The sequence below is a fragment of the Orbicella faveolata genome, unplaced genomic scaffold, assembly GCF_042242905.1.
Source record: "Orbicella faveolata isolate gen_17 unplaced genomic scaffold, um_ofav_v1 contig_3, whole genome shotgun sequence".
Lineage (NCBI taxonomy): Eukaryota > Metazoa > Cnidaria > Anthozoa > Scleractinia > Merulinidae > Orbicella > Orbicella faveolata.
The window spans coordinates 18515001-18541841 of NW_028301558.1; the positions used below are offsets into that span (position 1 = coordinate 18515001).

Consider the following 26841-nt stretch of genomic DNA (forward strand, 5'->3'; position numbering starts at 1 on the left):
AGGCGATGAACAAAACGTGAGCTTCATTTAATTTTTCAATTTTAGCTTTTACGAACGTGAATATCCAATTTTGTTTTTTATTATTATTATTATTATTATTATTATTATTAACGATTCGCACAGCTATTGATGATATTGAAGCTGGTTTCGTCATTATTATTATTATTATTATTATTATTATTATTATTATTATTATTACCATTATTATTGTTATTTTACACTGACTTCTATAATTACTCGGGCTGTGTAATTGTTTGAGTGAAATCCTTCGGGCATCGGTAATAAAATAAGTTTGATACTGAACAAAATTAGTCTTTTTCTCCTGCTCTTAACCTCCTCCAGCTTTTGGTTATTCTTACTCCTATTATTATTTCTTCACCTGCTCGTCTCCTCCTGCAACTCCCCCTTCTCTCCTTCCTTATCCTCCTACTCAGCCTCAGCCCTGTCCACAGCTTTCCTTTCCTTCTCTTGGTCCTTCCTTATTCATTCTTTAGTTCGTTCTTCTATTGCTATTCTATCGACGATTTCATCTTAAGGTGGCTGGCAACAGTTTCCAGCATCAAGAATTAGATTTTGACGAGTGATTGTTACCACTATTTATCAGGTGATGCCATAATCATAGTATCAAAAAAACTGCCCAATTATTGGTGAACACCTTTTTTATCATTTTCGTGACACAATAGGTTACCATTTAAAAATAATAATCAAAGTAATACTTAACAACGGAACCCAACTCGCCATGGTGGTTTCCAGTGGGGCCCTCAACAAATCAAATTAATTAATTAACTAAATCCAAATTTTTACCATGGGAACAGTATGGCCTACTAAAAACACCCTTAATTTTAGTTACTTCCTCTACTGATGATTTAGTCTCATCAGAATGAACTTAAACCAGTCCTTTCTTTCGAATTTAATCATATGAACCAAGAGAATATAGAGAAATAGAGAAATGGCTGATCCATTTTTGTAGCCTCCGTATGTTATCTCTTTAGGTGTAATAAAAATTTCTCTGAATTTAATCCTTACTACATTTATAATTTGCCAGATTACTCAAACGTCCACCGGTGGCAGGAGATCCCTTCATCCAAGCTCGACGCAGAAGATACAAACAGAAAATGGCGTTTATGACCACAGCAACTATCTCAGCTTTTCTGCTGAGTTGGTCCCCGTACTGCTTTGTCAGCTTCTCGGCAACCATCACAGGACGTAATTTGCTCACACCCGGGGAGGCAGAGATTCCTGAGCTAATGGCCAAAGCCTCTGTTGTTTATAACCCCATTGTTTATATGATTATGAATGAACGGTTTCGACGGAAACTCTGGGTCATTTTGTCTGGAAATGGGGGGCATGTGGTACCTGGCTCTTCAAGAAACAGGACGGACAATCTTGCGCAGTCAAGGATTGAGATCTCGACGAATATGTAAATAAAATATCATAGGCCACATAGCGAGTGCTGAAGAAATGGCAGGGATCGAGTGGGCACGGCCGCCGTGCGAGAGCGAGAGGAAGCACTCCCTTGGGTACAGTACAGACGCAAGGAAAACTTTGGTCTCCTATTTCCGCGTACCTACCGCTTCAAGTCGCTCCCTATTACTGAAGCATATCGAAAACATTCGTCTGTGGGAGCGAAATGTTCTTGAAGTAATATGTCAAACACGAAAGACCGTGTTTGACCACATTTCCAAACACCGGGAAGAGAGTTGAAAATACGGCGCGTAGCGGAGTATTTTTGACCAACCTCGAGGTGTTTGGAAATGTGGTCAAACACTGTCTTGAATGTTTGATATATCTTCTCAGTCGAAAACTAAGGTGAAAACGGGGAAATGAAATGTAGTATGCTAATTAAGATCAGACAACCAAACACTGCATGTGACGGTCGTGATTTCCTTTGGTTAAATTTGTGAATTATTAATGAGTTTCAGAAGAGAGCATCCGTATTAGAACTTGAAATGTAAAAATGTATATGTGATTTTGCATTTACCCGAGTAACAGAAAAGTAAAACGGCTCTCAAGAACTCGTCATAAAGTCTGCGTGCATTGAAATCGAATCGCCTTGTGGCACATTTCCATTTTATCTTGATGCATGAACAATATAACTATATAATATATTGAATTATTCTCGTATTTTGATTGGTTTTACTTAAGATCAATTGGAAGACAGACAAATAGATGACGTCATTAGCATTTTTTGTTGTTACTTTATTATATAAACAAACAGATTCCATATTGCCCTGCGTCTGTTCAGGAATATATCACAGATGACGTCAAAATGTGGTAAGAACATCAGTGACACACTCAGCTATGGTCTTGCCTGCCACGTTTTTGTTCTTACCACATTTTGACGTCATTTGTGATCAATTAATGAACGTACATACGGCGACTTGGAATGTGTTTGTTAACAAGCTTTCAAGATTCCTTCCGTGAGTACCTGTGTCGTTTCATGAAAATCGAGAAATGTTTTACACGCAAAATTCCATCTGCTTAAAAGCTTAACATGTGCTTTTATGAAACGGGAAAGGTGATGGGGTGAGGCCCAAAACGAAACTTTTGAAAGGAAAACATTGGAAGTTGGGTTTTAACAAGCAATGTATTGATTATACGTAACGCGCGAAATTTTTAATATAATTACCATGTAAAAAAAGAGGCACGTAAAAATTAAATGCAATTATTATCCAATATGCGTGCAGTTAATACTTATATTTCCGCTATTGGAGCTGACCTTGCAATATTTCACTGGTTGGAAATTGTAGAGCACCTATATCCCGAGCTGGTGTTGCGCAGGCAACCACAACCCCATCTCAGATGTAGATAGGGACCTTAAGCACAATCACGAAGGCAACGGCAACGAGAACGCCACCAAACAAAAGATTTTATGAGCAGAACAATGGCTGAGCACGTGCGTTATCAATCTTGGTACATTTCTTAGTCGTCCTATGCAGAACAACAACGTGAAATAGCTAATTTTTGCGTATTTTGAAGAACGCGAAAGACAGCGGCTAATTTTTCACATTTCCATTTGGAGTCACGGCAACGCTGGCATTTCATATTTAGCTTGAACAAGGTCTGACACCAACAGGCGCACTGAACAGATCTAGACAACTGCGAAATTTGAAGGTAAAATAAAAATGCATTTTTTACTAAGCGTTGTCATTAAGGTCGCCATCATCAGCTTAAAAGCTCCGTAATAATTAATGTTTCGTTTTTTTGCGCTATACCATTCTAAGCCAAGTACAAGATTGTTTCCATGTTTTCTAAAAAGAAAAATTATGCAGTTTTGATGCCTTGACAAACTGCTGAATGCACTCGAGTTGTGCTCGTACGTCCACTAACAGTTTTTTAAGTCCTCGAGGGTGCATTGTGTTATTTTATAGCAGAGTTTCGTTATAACGCGCGCTCAGATTGGTTGAAAGAACGTGCTTTATCAGAGTACAGATGCACGGGAAACTACAGAAAGTTGAATTTGTTTCAATTTTTGCTTCGGCATTTTTAAGAATTTGAGCCAAATTAAACGTGCCCCGCGACTTAGACAAACACAAACGAAACGAGGTCTTTGTCTGCAATAGACCATTTTACAGTTGTCTGCTCAGTGACCTGGCCTTTGTATGGCAGCGAGGCTAGAGTTGACCTTGTTTTGATACAGACCTCACTGCTTTTGTCATGTAAATGCACCTAGTTAGCATCAGAACAACTTGTTTTACAGAACAAAAGCAGTGAGGTCTGTATCAAAACAAGGTCAACTGTAGCCTCGCTGCCATACAAAGGCCAGGTCACTGAGCAGACAACTGTAAAATGGTCTATTGTAGTTTGGTCTAGACTTCAACGGTGCATTATTTTCTTAGGGCATGGAACGTCATCTTCTATTTGGTAAATCAGGTGACCCAGAACGCTTACGCGTAAAATTAAGCAATTGTGAACTGCACGGGTTGCACAAATAAGTACTTGTAATCATAAAATCATCGTTTCTTCCAGTTATATATCAGCAACAAGTAAAAAAGAACTATTCAAAAAATGAAGATGTAATGCAAAGTTGTTGTGAAAGCTTGTGGTAAAGTTTTATTTTATTGTTTATTTCATTTCAGAGTATCTCCGTTCCTGTAGCCAGCAGCCATGCAAATTCATTGGAAAAAAAAGACAGTTTTTTTCATAAGAAAAGAGCACTTGGCCACCGTGTTCAAGTATCGCGTTGGGACACCAATATGGCTGCCGTGACGTCATGTGAAAACACTCTATACTTCCTGGGCGTTAAGCATACTACAAGTACTTGTATTTCTTTGTCCAAAAGCTGTCAACACTGAACGCTCTAATTACTTTCACCAATAAAATCAACGGTTCTTGTCACAGGTAAGAAGAATATTTCAGGGGGTGGGTGGTAGAGAATATGGTGTGAAACGGTAGAAGATCTATACATCAACAAAATCTTTTATTTAATTTCGCTGGAGCAGAAGGGCGAGAGAAGGGAGAATGGTGGGAAGAGGAAAAAACCTGATTGTTTACCGTTTACAAGGAGAAACCGGTTCGTTTGCACAAGTGGTAATCCAAAATGCCTGATGTTAAGTTCCGTTTGTAATGGCCATTTACCATTTGCTCAAAAATCCCCAATTTACTGAAAGACTAGGACAAGTTTAACCTGATCCTAGTTCCAATTGTAGGATGGCAGCGAAGAATTGCAAACGATAAGCGCATTTTCCATTCGGAAATTAGGGTTGGAGGTTTTGGACTACCTATCAAGACGTTCCGTTTATTTCGAAAATTTCCCGGTCGGTCGATCCAAAACTGTCCTACCATTTACATTCTGACCGACACATTTCCAGAATTTTGGGGTAAATGGCAAACAACTCCTAGGAACGACGAGGCTTTCGAGATCCTTGAGTTTCTTAATTTTCGGTACGAGCGCCATTTAGGCAAAAAGGAGCTGAAGTGTAGGTATACTCTAGCTGAAAAAATATTAAATGATTTAATGAGCATGACTTTAATAGTTAAAAACTTTAAAGTAGTACCATGATCAAATTTTTATCCCTTGCTTTTTTAGGTGTATCACATAGAATTCCATGAAAGAATAAAAACGCCGTTTACCGTTTTCAAATATCTGCATTAGTTCCGGAGATATTTAAGTTTGAAAAATGCGTATAATATGCAAATGAGATGACTGATGACGTCATACACTCAACCCAATATTATATTAAGTATGTAAACTGAGCTATCTCGGTCAATTTGCAGCAGAATCCATTGGCACTTGGTAGGCTAATAGTTCTACAGGAAACACACCTACGGCTGTAAAAAATTCTGTTCCCATGGCAACTAACTCTTTTCCAGTCCCCACCCACTTGATTTCAATATGTTAGTGATTTTCAGCTTGAAAAACATTAAACAAGGCCACGAACTTGAGCTATCATATTTATATGCTTGCTGGATCGTGCATGTGAGACACCATTAGCTAATATCAGAATGGATCGCCAAAGGTGGCCAGAAATGCCTTTAATATTGGGGAGGTCTGGAACCCAGTATGTTGCCATGGTAACAAAACTGTTAAGCTTGTTTTGTGGAGCACATTTAGTAGAGTCTTACTGCAAAGAATCAAACATTTCTGATCAAAATTTGGTTGAGTGTATGACATCATTTGCCCAATTTGCATATTTTAAAAACTTGAATATCTCAGGAACGAAAAGAGACATTTGAAAATAGTAAACGGCATTTTTCTTCTCATACAGACTACTCGTTTATGTTTTAAAATGGCTCAGATAGGAGAGATGCGACTTTTCGTCATAGTACTACTTTAAAGACATATATTAATTCAAAGAAACCTTAAAACACTGCATGACCTCAAGAAGTAAAAAAACCCTCTAAGACGACATGTGGTTACTGGTCAGTGATGATGATAATGATGATAACCACCATGGTGCTAAAAAGAGTTGCAAGTATTTGTTTTACTGCAAGGTAATGTTTTAAAATTTGAGTGCTTGACATATATATGAAGCAAACATCCTGATCTGTCAGTACTTAATGAAGAATCCAGAATTTTCGTTTGAAGAAATTATGCCAACGATCTTATCAACCCGGTTCAGATGCCTTTTTGCCAGCAGAGCGTTTTAAAATCCTGTTGAGGAATCCTGACTTTAGGTGAATATTGTACAAGAATAATCGTGGACGAACGATATCCTTTACAAATTGAAGACTCTGTCTTCATTGTATCATTCTTCTTTATTAATTATACAGCAACGTTATCTCTTACAACTCTTACGCTTCTGAACCTGATATTCTGCTCTCGCTCTTTTATGGTGACCTGGTAGAAACTGTCAATCAAGCGAGTCAAACTGACACTGTCACGAAAGCCAGACTTAAGTAAGGGCTTGCGCAGTCCACACTAAGCAGTACTACGCTTGCGCTCGACAACCATTACCATATATTTTCCCTCGATCGAATGACAGCGTCGAAATCTTTTTCATTTTAAATAAAAAAAATAAATGATATTTGTATAGCGCCAAATCCATTAATTGTCTATGGCGCTTTACATTTTCTTTATGATTCCAAGGGAGTCCAGCCAAACCAAAACAACGAGAGCAATATAAAAATTACAAGAATTGTTTTCACAGAATTAAATTAAGATATTAAAGTTATAGAAATGAACAGAAAAATTCAAACAAAGAATGTTGTGCAATCTCTATCAAACAGCAACTCAGGCTGGCTTGTTGTAGAAGAAAGGCTGTCTTACTGGCTGCCCTTTTTCAAAATTTTAATATTTAAGTAGTCATTAATTCCAATAACAGAAATTAATTCACGAAAGTGTTGACGTACCTATTACCAGAGTTCCTTTGAAGGAAACCGACTTCTAAAAAGTTTTTTTGCGAATAACATGTACACCTTTTTTCTTTTTTTAATTAAAGTGTTACTGGGGGATATTTAGAGTTGGCTAAAATTGTCCTTCGGCAATCAAGAGTGTGAGAAAACGAGTCTGTAATGTCCGTTCCCGTAACTCTTTCTGTTTGTAAACTCGCATTTTTTTCACTACAGTTATAAACTGTAGAAGCAGTTATTTTCATTAAAACTCGCGTTTTAAACGTGAAAATCGATTAAAAGAACTGAAATCTCGAGGTGTTTTCGGTCTCACTTCGTGAGATTTCTCCGAAAGCTTCCAGCAAGTCATTTTACTCACTCGATGACATAACGGTAACTGGCTAAAGCCGGGTCAGTAACCCCAAAAACTTTAAATTAAATTGAAGAAATATTTTAATTCAAAGAAATCTTAAAACTTTGCATGACCTCAAAAAGGGAAGACTTTTCATTCAAAGAATAGGGTAGGAGTTTACGTGTCCGGCTTTGCCGCATGTAGGATGCTTTTTGATGTATCTCTTATCCACTATGTGGTAAGCTTAAAGTCACAATTATGCCTCGACCTTTGAGTGTGTTCGGTTGTGTAGTGAAGCCAAAATTAAAAAAAATTCAGACATATTTTCATTCATAGCAAACTAAAAACACTAAAGGACCTCAAAAGGTAAAAACTTCAAATACATGTTTTCATTCATAGTAACCTAAATGCAATCCAATTTTTCTCGCATCTTGATTGGTTCTTGCTTGTAATATATTGGAGGACAGACGAATAGATGACGTCATTAACGCTGAATTGTTTTTGTTACTTTATTATTTAAAACAGATAGATTCCATGTTGCCGCGCGTCTGTTCAGTAACTGAGTACAGAAAATGTGAAAATGTGGTCAAAGCATCAGTGACACACTCGTCTAACGCCTCGCATAACGCCACTTTTTTGTTCTTAGCCCATTTTGACGTCATCTGTGATCAATTTCTGAACAGTCGCACTGCAACATGGAATCTATTTGTTAACTTCCTGGAACATTCGGAGACGAGAGTAATCGGTCATAATTTTAGCACTGTTTACGCCAAAAATGCAAAATCACCGTAATACTCTCCTTTCGAGCATATCTTCTCCATGGATTTTTGGCTCGTCTGCACTGTTTCCAAGCAGTATTAATTAATAATGATGTCAAATGTTTGTGTGGGTGTTTTATAAGTCAAAGGTCACGAGGTCTTCAATTGACTTCATTAAGAAAAATAAAATTTTAATCTTTAAATATACCAATATAAATTGATGTCTCTGTTAACCGAGAGATTAAAAAATACCGAACAGCAAAAAATTCATAATGAAAATCTATTTCTGTGCCCTTTCAAGCCAGACGAGAGGTATTAAATGGACGTCCGTGATTATCTATTTATGAAGAACCCACAAATGTAAATTTTCTTATCATTTAATTTTTCATCTCAAAAATTATAGCCTTCCCAGAGCGGCCTAACTGATCAAAAGGTATGTTCAGAAGTTTGAAAAATCGAATCTTGTTTCCTTTCACTGATTTTTTTAAAATTGCTGGCTTCATTTTATTAAATAATATTCAAAAAAAAATGTGCAAATATCAAACGATTTTGCACTACAGTAACAGAATGCTGTGACTGGAAATGAAAACCAGAACTCTGAAACCTGGTCCACTCCTCGAAATCGGTCTAGATTTAATTCTATACGTATTTCAGAGTATAGAATGCAGAATACAAGATACTTGCGGATTTCGTCATATGGGGCGATAATGGTCAGGGTACCTCTTTATATTTGCCACCGAGCAAATTTTTTTTGCGGAGCATAATGACAGGTATCTTAATGCGCTACCAGAAGATGAAATCCTACTAAATCTATTAATTTTAATAAGACATTGCTCTCGAAGTCGTCTTCGTCAGTCATCTCTTAAAGCATGATTGTTCAGTTCACACATTCAAGTTAATCCAAATACATCTATCACCTCATATTCATTAATTCATGGATAGAAGTAAAACCCGAAATTGGCCAGTTCCAAGTGTCCTCTAATTAAGCTCACTGATAAAGCATTTGCACGGAAATCACAAGGACTGTGCGTTCAGCTTCCCCTCAAGACTCTGAAGACAGAACTATTTTCTTAAGCTCTCTTTTCATCGGTTTAAGTTGAAATATAACTGCGAACATTTGATTATCCTTTATTCTTTCCATTAAATTCTAAACCTCACGCATGGGTCGCTTTCCATTCGACTGAATATATTGCTTTGCATTTTCGAAAATTTCTAATGGCGCATGAAATATCATGTTCTGGTTGACTGCAGTGGCCTGTAGAATAGAAATATCTTTCACATTATCTAATTTCACACCTAATACACACAAAAATTTCGAATTCTTCTTCCTGGAAATTTCCATTCCATTCAATGATATTTTTAAAATTTCCGAAAGATTTGACTGAGTTCGTAAATTCGTTACGGCCCTTTCAATTTGGCCAAAGATTCCGGTCTGAATTTCCGAAAACATTCAGTGGTGAATAGAACAGCCTTTTCTTGAATTTCCAGACAAGACCGTGAGATTTGGTTAAAAGCGCCCATAGTGTCTGGATTTTCTGGAAAAATTTTCCCTGGAAATTTCCTTACCATTTGCTTTCGCGTCAAATGTAGCCCACTGTTTATTTCGTATGAGTATATTTGATTTGTTCGAGACGTTTCCTCTAGTTTCCAGTGAAATTAATGTATGCTATACAGTTGATTAAATAAATATATGTTATTATATGTTTTGGTGTGTAGTATCGCTATATATTTTTACTGAGTCGTGCCGTATTTTGACGAGCCCGTAGGGCGAGTCAAAATACAAACAACGAGTTAAAATATACGGCGATACTACACACCAAAAACATCTAATAAGAGATTTATTATCCAACTGCTGTAGTCAATAAATTTATCAATGAAAGAGGGAGAGTGTGACAGTTTCGCGTGCGCGCGCAAACCTGTACGGCAAACAGGGTTTCTACTGTGCAAATACGGCAAACAGGTTTTCTATTGTACAGTATCGCTGTATATTTGTACTGTTATTTGGACGGTATTCGCTGCAATTGGATAATAAATGACATAACTTACCGAGAGTTAAGAGACGTGGTCAGGTTTTAAACTTGTCTCCCGCTAGTGATCGTAAGTATCGTAAAAAATTGTCAATTTAGTCGAAGCCAAGTAGATCCTCAGACTATACTTCAGTAATGAAATAATTTGAAATTCAAAGAGATTAGTTAGACAAAGAGACGGAAATGGCACTGGTATCGACAACAAAATCTGACCAATGAGCGCGAGCAAAATGTGATATTATTGTTAACACTACTTTTGCAAAATTATACCAAAAACTGTCGGCAGGAGATTGATCTCCGAGTATTAGTGTGACAGGAGATTTAGTCAGTAAATCATTAGAAATCTGGCTTGACTTCATTTATCACCTGGCAGGTGTGACAGCAGATTTAGAGAGTACATAAGACGATTTCAAGCGTGTTACAGTTTTGGCAGCGAAGTGTGTCTGGAGTAGTAAGTGACCTTTAATCCTGTGTACATTGTTACCAAGCAAAATTAACAAGCAATGAAGATACAACTAGTTTAAGTGAAATTTTTGGTGTTCGATGGAGCAAAACTGGTGTTCCCTTTATCAAACTCGTCTTAATAGAGGCCCTTCAGCCTTGTTTTGATCAGTACCAAGAACCGGGACATTTTGAAGAGCTACAAACACGTTTATGGCGTTTGCTCTCGCAATTTAGATTCAGGAGGCATTTATTAAGCTTTTACCCTCAGTCAAACTGCAATCAGGATTTTCTGGTTGGTTACAATTTTGAATGCACTTATTCAGAACGGACAGGCCTCGGATGAACGCTGATCCAAAACTCGCGGACTCGCGCCATTGCATGACATGGCCTGGCCAGTTTAGTTTCTTTCGATAAAGAAAAAATGTATATTTTGTGGCGAACTCTGGAAAGGGAAGGGAAAGAATCAAGTCAGGATTTGCCATTTTTTTAAGAAAACAAGTTTTGAAGAAAGGACTGAAAACGAATTTTTGGTATGTTAGTGTTTTGAACATTTAGCTCATCGATAAAGAAAATATGTCGGGGATAGTTTGTGAGACATATGTTTGGGGATTCAGTGAAGAGAACAAGCCTCAGTTTAAGTCATTTCACTTTGTTTTTCATCGACCAGACAACTCGTGTTTTTCTAGTGTGTTTGATCAGGATCTTTCTTGGTTTGATATGTTTGAAACAACCTGGGTGTTTTGCAATTTTAATTCACGAGCTTTCTTTACAAAGCTACCCAAAATCTAACTTCGCACACCCTGCAAATGTCTGGAAATTTACTTTTTCGTTCGGAACGAACATCTATCAAAAAGAAAACAAATTGTCTTTTCTTCTTCTTGGAGTATCACGGAAAAAGCAACATAAATTATTCAGCTGAATCAGGTGAATTTTCTTAATGGAGTCAATTTGATGCATTTGACAAGTAAAGATTTATTTCTTTGAACTTTGGCATCATTTCAAGAAGAGCAGTTTACAGTTATTGTTCAGAGTTGCCTCATCGTCACAGTAATTTGCAATCAACAGGAAAGGAATTTTACCCATAAACTTATGCCTTTGCCGGTAGGGCTATATTAATTTTTCAGGTTTTAATATCCGGAATATCGCCCTTTCAGGCTAAATATTTTGCTTATTATGCGGATATGTTCTCGCGACTCAACAGCGCTGATTGCGACCAGATGTTTACACTGAAAAGATTATATTTATGCGGAATTTACATCTGCAGACGACATTTTATTAGCCCCGGAGCTAACAACACCCAATGAAATATTGCGAACGAGAAAAAGAGCTAAAATAATCACTCGTGATAGTTCTGACGATCGTTGAAAGAAGAAGAAAAAAATCAAGCCAGTTTTTTTTTTTTTTTTTTTTCTACTGTAAAACAGCCGTATCAAAGAAAACGACTAATTATAAGCGTTGGAACAGTTCCGAATAGGCAAGCTTAGCCTTTGGCGACCCTCTTACCTAGCTCAAATATTTAAAAAAATGCTCCAGGCGCGAATAGACGAAATTGAGATTTTAAAACCTCGAAGATTCGAGTTAGTATTCCGGCATTTAACATTTAGCCCTTCGAGAGTGGCCCTTCTGTGTTGTCTCAAAATTCCATTTTTGCCAATTAGCAAACTTTTGTGGCGAGATAAATTTCTCACTTAGTTCTGTTTCTTTGTAGTCAGAACGAGGCATGAAATGAAGTATTTACTGCCCTTTCAAATTAAAAATTGATTAACATTTGAACTGCATGTTTTGGTAACCTTTGAGAAAAAAGAATATGACCATTGATTTTTGAACTGACTCAGTTAATTTGCAATCAGTCATGGATTTTTGAAGGAAAGAAGATAACGGACGTCAAAGTTATACTAATCTAAATCACATAAATGCTTCACGATTGTTTTGTATAATCTATGAACCTTTATTTCATTTTTCAATTACTGCCAAATACACAAGCTCGCCTGATAAGGTGGGGAACTTCAACATGAATTCGCTATCAGTTTGTAATTTAATTTTATTACTAGAAACAAAACAGTTCACTGTCCGCAAAAACTTCCATTTAGAAACAAAACCTTGAAGAAAAATTAAAAAGCCGATCAACAATTCACTTTCTTCGTAAGGTCCGCGGCAGCTGGCTTTTAAAACCCATTGCATCATGCGTTCTCAAGTGCTCATCAAACTCAGTGGCGTTTTTCAATGAAATGTCGTCTTCTGTTGACAACATCGACTGGCAACTCTTGCGATATACCCACGTACATAATTGACTATTAGAAGGCTTTAATCTCGCATTATTCACAAGCTTTTAACGTGCAATTCTGCCATTACTCGACCATCATAAATTCACAAAACCCCTAAGGGCTCTTTAGGTTTTTAATTTTAAACTTGTTATTGTCGCATTCGATCGCTGTAAATGAAGTGAATTGAAACCATGTCCTCAAAACCAGTTATCACTTTCAAAAGAAAAAGAAAAGCGACTCTTATGGCTAGGAATCGACAGAGCTTCTTCATCCTTAGCAACGGACAGACAAACTAGGACATTTTCCAGCCCTGTTAACAAAGTCTCTTTGAAACAAACCCTTTCAAAAGCAGTCGATGCAAATTGCCATTCGGGTTTGGAATCCTCGCATCCTTGAAAACAAAAGGGAAATACACAGTTCATCTCTTCTCCGATCCAATTATCTTTTCAACAAAGGTGAGCCACTTCGAACATTAGGTCCACTGTACTGTAACTTAAATCTTATTGCGAAGAATTGTAGAGGAGTTTGATCCATATCCTAATGCTGTTTGTTTGTTTTCTTGTTTTCTTTTTTGTTGTTGTTGTTTTTTTTGGCTTTTTTTCACTTCCATGGAAGTAGTGCAAAATGTCGAAATTGTTGCTGACGGAGACACGTTTCAACACCTTCAGATCACAAGTAGCCAACTTCTAACCGTTAAAAGTCAAACGAGGGACTTTTTCTCTGTTGGCCGGGGCACTCATCGATTTACAAGGTGAATCAGATAGTCGATTACTCACTGAAGTGTGGTCAAAATCGAATTTTCTTTGCTGAAATGATCTAATTTCTGTTTCACCAGATAGTTTTATCTTGCAAATAGTATCCAGTGATTTGTATTTTTCGATGGATGAAATAGAAACTGATGACTTTTATTTTGTACTAATATAGAGAAAATAATGTTTGAAAAAAAATTAATAGTGAACTGTCAAAAGTCAAACGAAAGTCCTTTTCACAGCTTGACTGAGTTACTAATTGGCATTCAATGTTCATTTTAATCGCCGAACACTCGAGCGTGATCAACATCTTCTTTGTAACGTCGACATGTTTTCAAGCAGACGGGTAAATGATTATTTCTCACTATACGGGTCGCTGAAGGCCGGGTTAACCGTAGGATTAATCCACGATAATAAAAGGTAGGATCATTCTGAGCTAAAGATTTTAGGATCTTAAATTTCCAACTGAAGGGCTACTTAAATGCTCTCAAATTACAATAATATATTTCTTTGATTTGTCATGAGCTATACGAAAAAAAAAATTTCTTCAAGTAGGACATTTTTTACCCTGTTGTAATTTCCACTGCTGCATTATTTTACGCGTGTCAGCGAGCGTGAATTTTAATTGTTTCGCTAGCGTAGAGTATAGCGTCGCTTTTTGCCAGTTAACGAGAGTGAATTTTAATAGCTTTACGTGTGTAAAATAAAAGAGGGACTTAATAGTAAAGTTGCGTGTGCGGAAAATGTTGAACCAGAGTCAACTTTTCCGCAGAATATATATTTCCTTTTTTTATTCTACGCGCGCAAAGCCATTAAAAATTACGCCCTTTCACGCACTTAGAAAAACGCGACAAGAGAAATCCCGTTTATCAGTTGTGGTAAAAGCTGAACCATACTTAAGTTTTTCCGTCGCCGTCGCCGTCGCCGTCGCCGTCTAATGCATGTGGTGTAATTTATTTCACACACGCAAATTCGTTAAAATTTATGTCTATATACGGGTGTAAAATGACTCGGCGATGAACAATGCAAAATGGAAATTCACCTTGAACGTTCGAGAAAAGTTAAAAATGCGGTTTTCAAGGCATAGATGAGTGAAATTAAAATCGCTCAAATATCTTCCGGAAATTCTCAAAAATTCTTCTAAATATCACAAAAAAAAACCCTAAATATATCTTATTTTTGTCATAAAAATACACCGATTTTGAATCGCTTAGGCGAAAGTTTTATAAATTTGCCTCATCAGCCATTTTGGAAATTGCTGCTTTAGCGCTATTGGTGATATAGAATATATCACCAAGTGGATTGTTTCTGCCACAGAACTGAGTATTTTTTCGAGAATATCGTAGGAAAATACGGAGTTAAGCCCAAAAAACCTATAAATATTCCTGAATATCCCTAAATTTTTTAAACATGTTATAAATATTTTCTAAATGCCTCGGAAACTTCTAAATATCCCAAAAATTATTCGGATGTTTGTCCAAAGGCTTATTTTGAAGGCTGGGTGTGTTCTCTGTGCTTGTGTTATCATTCTAAAATGGATTTGTGGACAAAAAACGCTTGTGAAATTTACGTTCCTTTTACCAGATCGCGATAAAAGCACGCAAAAACCGTAAAACACGAGCTAAATTTGTGATTTCCCGCAACTGCGCGATAACTTCTTAACCGTAAACCGCCAGATAAACTGATGTGGACGTACATGCAAACCGGCACTGTTGCGATAATGGACCCATAATGGTTTTCAATGCTCGTTTAAAAATTTTTCGCGCGAATAGAACCACCAAAATATGTACACATCCATTAATTCATTAACACTACTGATGTATCATTTTGTCATTCTCCAGTTCCAGAACTGCAATATTCATTGAACACCTTATAATTCATGAAATATCACGAAACTATGCACCTAAATCTTGCCGGGATTTTCACATGTGGCAGTTAGGCCAGACCAGATTAAGAGCTGAGGGAGTTGTTTACTAAGACCGAAAGCCAAATCGAAAATATGTGGCACATGGTGAAAAATCTTCTTCATATTTCGTCCTATGGTAGTTCCATAAATGTGGCGGAATTTTTGTCTTGAAATATTTTTCAAGTGGATTTTCAACCCGCCAAAAGAGATCATAGTTAATACAATTAACAATTTCAATGCACAGATTGAATGTCGGTCTATAAACGAAAAGATATGTCTTACAGACGGAAAATTGTTGGTGCTCGCGTTTGAAATCTTTTAAAATTTTCCTTATAATTATAAGGGTCGAAAAGGCATGTTGGCATTAAGGTTTTGTTACTAGTAAATCTTTCGATTCATTATTCTTTTTTTTCCATTTTTGGTAACGTGTAATAAAACCTTTCAAGTGACCATTGTGTGGTAGGACAAATTTAGTCGACATCGGACGTCACTGCATTCGACGCGCAAGAGCAGAACATGCGTATTTCGTTTTAACGAGCAAGGAACTGACGCTAAAAGGTTTCACTTCTTTGATGGATTGCTGTTTTAAAACAAGGGATGTTAAAGTAATGGATTATCTTGGAGTCATTAGCTGAATGTCAATATCAGTAAAGGAGATGCTGCACTTTGCCTGCCTACGCGTAGAGATCGCTATCGTGCAGAATTCTGAATACACCAGCACTTAATATTTGAATATAACATTGTACAGAAGGTGAGCTAAACTTGACTTTTCTGCTATGATTTAAGTCCAAATACCTAGGAAATCAAATACAAGAAGAAATTTTCACGTTTCTTTTGATTATCTGGTCAGAGGCACTCGCCTCAGTATTGTTTCAGTTCCTAGAAGATTAGTGCTGTGATTATAAGGATTTTTAAGCGTTAATACTCAGTGCTCATAAAAAGCCCGAAATTAATTTCTTTTATCAAGTTTCACAATGAAATTTCTTTTTTCGAAATTTTAGAATTTCAGCAAGTTCGGTGTTTTTACCGGGTAGCGAATTTGCCTCTTGAAAACGTTTGCATAATTAAGAGGTTTGATTTTAATTACAGTGGAATCCCAATTTCTTGAACCCTCAGTTTTTCGAACCTCCCGATTACTCGAACCAAACCTCGTTTCCCCTCCTCAGTCAACGCTGTAATTTTACCCCCGATTTCTCGAACTATCCGATTTTTCAAACCAATCTTCGTTCTCCTTGGGGTTTCGAAAAATCGGGATTCCACTATAATTTTAAATGGTGATTTTAAGCGACTCGTCATGACGTTGAAAATTTACCCAGAGAGGTATGATTGGCCTCGAACGAATTGCCAACCACTCAACAGTAAATTTTCAGGCTCAAAGTGGAGTATTATGTGATGCGGTTTTAACAGAGTGAAATTTAATATGAGAAGGCCCGATGGGTTACATTTTGTGTCTTTTTCACGACAGATGGATTTTTGTTGGGTTTTTTTTTTTTACCATAGTTTCGTGATGTTTCATGAGTTATGAGGTGTCCCATAAATATTGCAGTTCTCCTCCGATTTTCACCCGGAAAAGGACTCAATGATACAACAGCAGTTAAAAGTGTCAATGAATCAATTGATATGTAAAAATTTTGCGTATACGTGTTTTATACGTGCGAAGTCGATTTGTAAACGAGCATTCAAACCATTATCGCGATTCATAAAATTAAGAGGACCTTTTCACGGCCGGCTGTTAAACACTAGTGATCGATAAATTATCCCAAATGGAAAGAAATGCTTTCCGGATCATTTTAATCGCATTTTAGTAGTATTAAAGGATGGATAAGTAATACTTCTGGTCGAAAGATGATGAAAATCTATTTTGGCGTCCGAGATCAAGTGAACCGTTCTTTGTGAGAAAGCCTCTATTAAAAATACGGATTGCGACTCCGACTGAAAACCATCCTTAAACACTTAACACTTAACGACTGGCCCTAAGTGAAACAGTGAGTTTTGTTTCCCCGAGACCCTCAATGTTCCCCAAGGCGAAGCCGAGGGGAATATGCGAGGATCGCGGCACACAAATCGATTTGCCGCGAATTCAAGGTGCACAACCTGATCACAAGCGAGTCGAAGGTTCAAGTTGTTGTTTCCCTAAGGAGTTAGCGAGTTTTGACTCAATATGACACGTGACATGTTCTCATCCAATCGGAAAACGTATTTCAGTTGGGAGGTAAAATAATTACATTTCTCTCTTTTTTCCACAGGGAGGTGGAGGAGAGAAAAGTATTTCAACAGCAGTGCCGCGGAAAATATTGACCTCAAACTTCAATCAAGTTTTTTCAGAGTGATCGACCTAGCAGCTTGGTTTAAACGGAAAATCGATGGATAACAATACTTCGGGTGAAAACAATACCTCGACCGAAGGAAAGCCATTTCAATGGCAAACGGTGTACCTGGCATACGCCACTGTCATGTTCTTTGTTTTGACTGTCGGTTTCTTTGGCAACGTTGTAACTCTCATAGTTCTTCGTTACCGCGAACACCGGAGAAAGGTGATCACTCCATTGATGATAAACCTCGCCGTGGCCGACCTTGTAATCATTGTTCTGGTATACCCCGTGATCGCCGCTACAAACCTGCTTGGATTACCGCTCGAGGAGGGTTCCTTTCGATGCATGTGGTCCTCATTCGCTAATGGCGTAGCTGGTATCTCGTCTATAGCATCTCTGACGTCCATGATCGGCGTTATGTATCATGTCTTTAGGCAGACTGTACCGCATCCAAAAATCCACACCAGGTACATGACTTTGATAGTCACTGGCACGTGGTTATACGGGATATTGCTCAATCTTCCTCCTATGATTGGCTGGAGTAGGGCTGTACCCGGTAAAGCCGGTATAAGCTGCGGCCCTGATTGGGCCACTTCAGATACCGAGGGCATCGTCTATATCGTCTTCCTATTGATGTTTGGTTTTTTTCTTCCCATCACGATGATTGCCACCTTCCATTACTTGATTTACAGGTAATCACAGTTATGTCCACTGGCGACGCCTATAAATGGGACATGAATAACCGAAATTTTGAAGTAACTAAAAAAAGGAGAGAAATTAGTATAGGTAATCGTATGAACGCGAGGGTAGTTAATTAAGGATTTACACTACGCGTGATATTTGAAAATTTTCTCACAATTGCGCGAACCCCTAAGAGAGTGCAACACAGGCATGCGATTACTCCGCATTTATTGTATGGCGGGCTAGAGAAAATTACGAACGTTAACGCGCGTGCAATTATTTTCACTTCGTGCAAATTAAAATCAATGATAAATATACCTGCTTTCAACCAATCACAGTGAAGTACTTAATAATTAGTTCAAGTGACTAGGATTGACCTCTGGGACGTATAGAAAAGGTTGGGCAAAAGGAAAGGGTGTCAACAATGTCAACCTCAGTTTTCCTCCAGTTTTAATCTTCGTGGATTGTACCGTTGACACATTTCGGCTCATCAAAAAATGTGATTCATGATATCAAGCAAAAGTAGTTTTGAGGTGAGCTGATGGGCGGTTTTCATTTGGGTGTACAAAGTAATCAGACTATTACTTTAGTTTTGGCTTTAGTTTTACTACGGTTTTAGATAAAGAGAGAAGCTACGTAGTCTAATTGGTAAGTAATTTAGTGGTTTGGTTTTGGTTTTACGACGTTCAATTGAAAACCGCTCTAGATTTTCGTATTGCTCTAGATTGTCAGAGTAAAGAGTAACCTGTATGGGTTACTGCAAAAATATGACTATGTAAGCTACTAATCTTTTTCGGTTTTGTTTTTTCCTTCGCAAAGGTTGATCCGTAAAGTTACACTACCAGGCAACCGTATGATCCAAGCCAGTCGAAGAAAGTCCAAACTAAAGCTAATACGCATGACATGCGTGACGATAGCCGCTTTCCTAATGAGCTGGTCGCCATATTGCTTAGTCAGCATCGCTGCTCTCATTAATGGTCGTCACGTGCTTTCATCCGGGGAAGCAGAAATTCCTGAACTGTTGGCTAAAGCTTCTGTCATTTATAACCCCATCGTTTATGCTGTCATGAGTGGTGCCTACCGAGCTTCGCTGTGGAAAATGGTAACTGGCAATAATACCCCACGGGTGAATCCTTACATTGTGCGGAAGAGTACGACAAGAAGCAGCTATGTTAATTCCGCAGCGACCAATGCGAATTTTGAAGATACAGCTTTTTAAGTTTAATGGCATATCACAGTTCTTTAAACATTCCCAAACTTATGAGGGAGCAGCTTGTTAACTCAAGACATCTCACAATGCTTTAGAGGCATTGCTGTCTTTGGTGTTAAATAACAGCTAAGCCAATGATATGGTTGAAGATAGTTTAATGTCAACCACCTTACCTTCAATGAATGAACAGATGTCTCAAGATTTATTGTCATGGAAACGTCACAAAAAAGAAACAAAAGTACTATAGGGCGCTTTCCATTCGACCAAAAATTCCGGTGGGAATTTCCGGAAATTTCCATGGGCGAACGGTACAGACTTTTCCAGTGTGGAAAACGACAAGCCGCACAGTTTTGTCCGCTTGGAATTTTTCAATGACTTCGAGGTTTAAATCGCAAATATAGAAGTAAACAGAACACTGATATGTCGACATCGTGACTTTTTATAGACCACAACAGCATGGACCTTATACAAACCACAACGGTGGGTAGCGAAAACGTCGCAAAACAAAGGGTTTAATGAGTCGTACAATGGTTCTGCACGCGTTATAAATCTTACATTTCTTAGCCAACCTATGCAAAACAAACAAGTACACCACAGGGGCATTATTTTTAAAAAACGCTTTCTTCACGAATTTAGCTGTAGCTAGTATTTATCGACATATAAGTGGAAAGATTCTAAAGTATTTCAATTTTCGAATACGCGTCGCCGTCATCCTTGCGTGAGATGTCCAACTCGCTGTCATCGCGGCCAAAAGAACTAGCGCTGAATAGAAAATTGCGAATTTGCATAATTTCCGAGAAAGAGGACAACCTCGTGAGGTATACCCAAATTTTCGAACATATTTTACTGGAAATTTCCGTTCCATTTGATTTTCATCCCGAAATTTCCAGAATTTTCGGTTGAATGGTTCGCTTTTCGGAAATTCAACAATTTCCGGATTTTCTGAAACTTTTCCCAGGAAATTTCCGTACCATTTGTCCCCGTTTCGAAAATTTCGGAATTTTTGGTCGAATGGAAAGCGCCCTATGACGACCATGGTGTTTTTCATTGGGAGAAAATTGCATTTCAAAATATAACTGGTCATTCAACTTCGTTGAAATACTTCTCCTTTCAGTTTAAACGGCATACCTGAGAACTAGCTTGGTGTAGCTAAGCGCATTGTCCACTATAAACAACAACATTTGAACATTTGTCGACAATAAAGACCTTAAGCAAACCACGACGGCAGTGGCAATGAGAACGCTACAAAACAATGGCCGTGCACGTGCGTTATAAATCTTTGTACATTTCTTAGCCGTCCACTGCAAAACAACAACCTGAAATGACAAACCCCGTGCACATTACGCCGGAGGAATTTAAAAACGGAGGTTTTACCCTGAAAACAAATCAAATGTTTTCCGTCCGCGCAACAATCACCGGCCATCTTGGATTTGTGTTTGAGGAAAACTCGGTCAGGGAAATCACATGATTATCGTGACGTCATCGTTTTCGAAAAGCTCCGTTTTCAAAATGTTTGAACTCCACACGAAAACGAAAAGCCGGTTTTTTAAATTCCTCCTGTTTGAAGAGCGTTTTGAAAAGCTCCGTTTCTGTGACGAATTACTTGTGAACGGCAGGTCTAATCGAAGAAATAAAGCTCCGTCTTAGAATTCCTTTCGAGTAGTGTTTTGCGTAGAACGTTTTCCGTTCTTGACCGCTCGATCTGGAGGCGAGTGGCCTAACCTTCTAACCGCTCCGACTTGAACAGGGGCCGATATTTTATATACTCAATCTGCTGGCAAGTAACAGAGGAAACAAGACATCAATAGCTCACAACAAAGCCCTCCCTTTTTATGTATGGTCCACAACTCAAACACAACGCGTTACTCATTAACATGTTATTATTTATTTTCGCAACGTTTTAATTTGACCAATTGACCAATTTGGACATATTAAAACTCAGCCTAACACAATAGACCTCAGCACGAGGCTCTGGGGAATAAACCCCACAAACTCTGTATTTATTCCCCTAGAGCCTCGTGCTGAGTCTATTATTTTAGGCTGAATTTTGATATGTCGAAATTGGTCTATTGCCCTTCAAATTACCCTGTGAAATGTTGTTATACATTGTCGATAAAACCACTTATTACTGCTTTCTAATGTGTTGCCCTCTGTTAAACGACACTTAAAACCTCCGAAAGGAATCCTGGAGATAAACAACTTTTGCTTTCGTCTTTTTAAAATCGAGCCATTCATTTACTTTGCTGGCTCTTGTCTAACAAGTCGCACAGGCGAGTAAAACACCTCGTCACACTCATTACAATCATGACTACCACGTGTCACAATTTAATACCACGTGCACTCACGTGCTCAGTCCACTAAAGCACAAAATTGAGGTGGCAGAATTTGGCCGTTTTAGAGTTGCCTTTGCCCCTGTTTCAAAGTGATATTGAGACCCTGACTAAAACCTTTGAGCGAAGATTAATCTTGCATGTAGACAAAAGCCATTTTTTACGTAATAGGCTTTGTGCCAGGCCGCACTTTTAAACCGAGGTAGAAGCAATTCGCCAACGGCGCACTTGCTAAATACATTTTTTAACTCATAACTGCTTCCAACCAAACATCTTTTACAGGTTAAAAATATGTTCATAGTTCTTTCAAGTGGTGTAATTCTGACAAAACAAGGCATCAGCAATAAGTCAACGGCCTATGACATTTTCCAACAAATAACTTCGTCCTATATGAAGCATTTTTTTCAAGTTAAAAATACATTCACAAAATTTCAAAGTTACGATCTGGGCAGTCACGTTTTGGGCAAAAAGGTTTGTAGTTTAATTCACCAACATTTTGTACAATAATACTTTAAAGGAGAATCTGCCTCAATAATTGTTTAAAATGAGAATAAACCTCAAACTGACAGAACAATGATTCTCCGTTATGTCAATGAACATTGTCAATGGCAGACATTCAATGACAATAAATATGGCAAACTTTCCCTTTCCACCGAGGCTAGTAAAGCAGCCATGCGAGATTTGGGGAAATGCCATCCATTTAGCTTGTTCTATTGTCTCCACACGAACAGTAATTCAGTTAGGAAAGTCCAGTCACTGCAGGTATTCGGAACCGACGCTGTTTTCCTCACGAGACTGTCATCCCTGGAACGCCATTACGCTGGGGAAAAAAAAAAAAAAAAAAACGTTTAATAACATATTACGAGAGGTGATCAAAACTATTCAACTCAGTTGCATGTACAAATTTCATATGTCTAGTGGCGAAAATTGTGTGAATTAAGAGGGTACAAATAAAGTTGCTGTTATTGTTGTTGTTGTTGTTGTTGGTGTCGTCATCATCCTCATCGTGGTCGTCATGTTGTTGTTTTTGTTGTTGTTGGCAGTGGTGGGACTCGGAAGTTGCCTACCGCTGACTCGCCCGAGGATAACAAAACGTCAAACAAGAACTACCTATGTTCCAATCAGGGATTAATCATTTGCAAAGTTGAAAGGCTATTGCGGGAGTACGCTATTTGAGAATGTGACAGTAAATGAGAAGTAGCATGTCTCATTTACAAAATCAATTCATTTAAAAAGACGGGTCTGACCTCTACTTGACCACAAAATTAAGTTTTTAAACTGCACTTACTTAGCAATTGCCTTCTGTTCTGTATCTCCACACCTAAGCAGTTCTTCTCGAAATACAGAATTACCTAGAAACAATACCACAAATATTCAACGGAGGGTCTGGATAACAGTTTAAATTTCAACCATAGCTGTCAATAAACTTTGCAGATCTCGGATCTCATCTATAAATTTATAAAAAATGCCTCGTTTCTCGGCTTCGACTAAAATTTTGACTAAAACAAATTGTATCCCATCTAGATCGTCGCAACAGGTCGCAAGAGTTCGCAAGAGCTCGCTATTCAACTTTAAAAAGTTACAACTGTTCCCCGGTTGTATGCATTATTTTTATTAAATGACTGTTTATGTTTCTCTGTCAAAATAATATCAAGTCAACTCTAAAAGGCATTCTCTATCAACTATTTCGTTCTTCTGTTAACACCGGTTGAAAGTCAAAAGCTGGTCTGCGAAGTTACACTTGCTCCCATGCTTCAGCGACTGTTTTCCCCAGCTCGTCACATACTGCTGTGATTACGATAACTTTATCGTAGGTCAGTTTTACCGTAATCAAATTCGAAATTAGCCAATCACAAGCCCTGTCCACCGTCCTGACATCCTGCGATATCAAGTCACTGACCTGATATGGCAAGTTTTACGGCCGAAAATGTGACGGTAAAATACCTAGCAGTGCCTTTTCGCTGCGATTCGGCGAAATATCAGGCGCATTTGGTGTCATCAAAATATGAGCCATGGCTCGACCAAACTCGCCTGATATGCCGCCGAAGCTTATCAAAAAGGCCCTCTTTTAATTGTGAAAGAAGTGTTTTAATTGTAAAACACAACGTACTCATTCAAATAAAACATCTCTAACCTTCGGCGCTCCTCGACTGGTAGACTTGATTAATTTGACGTAAAAACTCGGAAAATAACGTCATTAGAGCAGTTTCATTCTAAAACAAAAAGAAAAAGAGAAGTCGTTGTGAGTAAGGATACTATTACATCTTTTTAGAATAACTTTCGTGTTCTAGCCACGAAGACAATGTTGAGATCGTAATACGGTCTTGCAAAAGGAAAGCGACTCTTTTAAGAGTGCAGCGAGATTCTCTAAAACTAACTTCCCTCGTAACAGAAGGATACTCTTGAAAATATTACTCTTAAAATATCTTTACAGTTGTTCTGGAAGGAACGAGGTATATGGAAGTCAAGCATAGCTCAAGAGAAGTCAAAAGCTTTCCGTCCAATTTACAGTTTAATATTAACATTTGTACCTCATTTTCACCTTCCCAGCTGTCCCAGTCAGAAAACTCTTCATTATCAGCGTTTAGTTCTGGACTAGGTAGCCGTGTTGTGCCGCGACTGCTTTCATGGGACGTGTCCAGAGCCACTGACTCTTGCATTAAACGACCAGCATCTATAGGACACAGCAAAAAGATAAAGGTCACGCGTGTCTCAAAAGTCACCTCGGGTTTCTGTACCATGAAACAACTGACAGTGTTTTTACTTCACCCAGACAGGAAACTAGGTACCTCCAGACTGAAGAATGACACGAGTGCAAGAAAAGCTTTTAAAAATCTAAGGCGTGTGCTATTAATCAATAGGTGTCACACCAATTTCGTTCCCAGACCTGCAACTCATAGCTTAGTGGCAGCTAGGAGCGTGGGTTCTGGGAACAAAATGGTTTTGAGAGAAGAAAGTCGTACTAGCATTCATTCTTGCACTGTCGCGCTTTGATCGCAAGGATTCCCCCTTAGGTCCACTCCAAGACTTTGCCACGTTGCCTTTCTTATGAACAATTTAATTAACACAGAAGTTTTCATATGCCCAATTATGGTTCTATATCTTCAGGTTACTAATGGTCAATTCCTTCTAGGAGACGTATCTACAGGGAATCATGGTAGTTGTATTCATCAAAACAAATATCCAGTCAAGGATGATGAATTCAACTAACATGATTTCCTACAGGTGCATCTCATACAGGGAACTGACCACTTATTTTTTTTTAATGTTTGCATTTCATTTCCCACTTTTGTTTCGTGAGACCCAGTCACCAGCCATAATCTCCAAGTATTCATATGGTGTGGGGCCTCATGCGCTCCCTGGCGCAAAGAACATGCATGCATGGTGCATTGCAATACTTACCGGGGTCATCTTCCTCTTCACCTGTTATAACAAGCTCTTCCGTGGGACTGGTGGGGATATCATTGGACAGAATCAACAAGTCCGGTGTCTCATTCAGTCTGCTGCTACCTTCCTCTTCACTCATAAGACGGACCAAGTCAGGCTCCTGAACACGTGACAAAACAACACAAAACAAAAACAAGAACATTTATGCCATTTTACATAAATCTTTGCTGAAGCAAGCGGAGGGTTTCCGATTCTTTAAATTAATAAAAAAGATATCACGCGAGAACTCGGGAGCATCTTGAACATTGTCACGTAAGTGTGATGCAATAAGCATGCGTCAGGCATGGGTTTCATTAATGTTTACAGCAGGAGGGTAACTGGTTTTCACAGGCGGGCAAAACCTTTTGAACTGAACTTCTTTCTAAGAAAAACTTTCCTTTAGATGGTCACACCAGGCGGGCAGAACCATCCTCACAGCCGGTCAATTTGCCTGATGTCCGGCCCTTAATGAAGCCCCTGACGTCAGGTCAGGTCGCTTAGCAACTTCGGTGATTGAACCGTGAACACAGTTTTTATGTCCAATTCGAAACCAACACGCGCGTCGCCTTTCGGCCAAACTCACTAATCGCTCTTCTATTCTCTTTCGCTTCACTCTCTTTCTGTTATAAGTAAAGGAGACGAATAATACACCAAATAGTGGAGGGAACCGCCAGCAGTCGAGTTTATCACTTCACAAGAATCTGAGACATACTGAATACCGTTTACAAAACAGAGAATAAAATTATACGTAAAATGCTATTTTACACAACGATAATTATAATAAGGAAAGAAGAAGGGCCTCGAGTGAACTGGTCGGCGTCAAGTGGTGTGGTATTCACAAGGTGAAGTCTGCATACGAGCCAATTGGCCCATCAGGCAGGAGCTTATCCCGGTTTCTGTAACATGAAGGGACTAGGAGTATTTCTACTCCCCCCTGGATGGGATGCTAGTCCATCGCAGGGTTACCCGTGCATTAAGGTCGCCGGTACCCATTTATACCCCTGGGTGGAGAGAGCCACTGTGAGAGTAAAGTGTCTTGCCCAAGAACACAACATAATGTCTTCGGCCAGGGGCCCGTTTCTCGAAAGCTCCGGAAACCTTTCGGGCCCGAAAAGCCATCTTTAGTTTATCTGTATCTAAAAACAGCGAGGTGTATAGCCTGAAACTTCTTGTATGAAGAGAATCTCTGCTTATATTTAGAATATGTGAATAAAACAGCTCTGTAATCAAAAGGTTTGAGATTTTGCTACGGCTTTCCGGGTGCGAAAACTTTTCGGGACATTCGAGAAACGGGCACCAGGACTCGAACCCGGACCCGAGCGCACTAACCATGGAGCCACCGTATTCACAAGGAGTGGTATATAAAAGAAATACATTTTATGTAAAGGAACCACATGTGCGCTACTTACGTAATCGAGCCTGCTACTAATGGCTTTGAATACGAAGCTGAGAAACATGGGTTGATCAAGAAAGATACACACTCTAACAAACACCTCCAACACCTCCCGAACCACTTGTAACTCCAGCTCCTGTTGACAAGCAAATAAAACATATCAAAACTTTTGTGTGTTCTATAAAGACATCCCTTAGACAAGATCAAGGAGAATTCTG

At 38.5% G+C, this 26841-nt stretch overlaps 3 protein-coding genes across 4 annotated transcripts in view; 2 read left to right on the plus strand and 1 right to left on the minus strand.

The window, feature by feature from the left end:
* Positions 1–2676, plus strand: part of LOC110057407 (melanopsin-like) — a 3367-nt gene extending 691 nt beyond the window's left edge. Inside the window, exon 2 of the mRNA XM_020763994.2 lies at positions 1046–2676. Within this exon, the coding sequence (XP_020619653.2) occupies positions 1046–1424 (379 nt within the window). The 3' untranslated portion in view covers positions 1425–2676. The remainder of the gene's footprint in view (positions 1–1045) is intronic.
* A 14643-nt stretch (positions 2677–17319) lies between these two features.
* LOC110057406 (melanopsin-like) lies at positions 17320–21347 on the plus strand. Its single transcript, XM_089298333.1, has 2 exons — positions 17320–18275; positions 19084–21347. Exons 1-2 carry the CDS (start codon positions 17635–17637, stop codon positions 19481–19483), a joined length of 1041 nt encoding a protein of 346 aa, XP_089154459.1. The 5' UTR covers positions 17320–17634; the 3' UTR covers positions 19484–21347.
* The window catches only part of LOC110057405 (uncharacterized), a 32677-nt gene continuing 27172 nt past the window's right edge, over positions 21337–26841 (minus strand). For both annotated transcript variants that reach the window (XM_089298332.1, XM_089298331.1), the window contains 6 exons: positions 26640–26759; positions 25207–25351; positions 24336–24478; positions 23939–24017; positions 23093–23156; positions 21337–22624 (listed from right to left, as the gene is read on the minus strand). In XM_089298332.1, the coding sequence (XP_089154458.1) occupies positions 22603–22624; positions 23093–23156; positions 23939–24017; positions 24336–24478; positions 25207–25351; positions 26640–26759 (573 nt within the window). In that variant the 3' untranslated portion in view covers positions 21337–22602. The remainder of the gene's footprint in view (positions 22625–23092; positions 23157–23938; positions 24018–24335; positions 24479–25206; positions 25352–26639; positions 26760–26841) is intronic.

Coding starts and splice junctions, on each gene's coding strand:
- LOC110057406 (XM_089298333.1), top strand. CDS start 17,635: ATGGATAACAATACTTCGGGTGAAAACAATACCTCGACCGAAGGAAAG. Junction 18,276..19,083: donor TTCCATTACTTGATTTACAG/GTAATCACAGTT, acceptor TCCTTCGCAAAG/GTTGATCCGTAAAGTTACAC.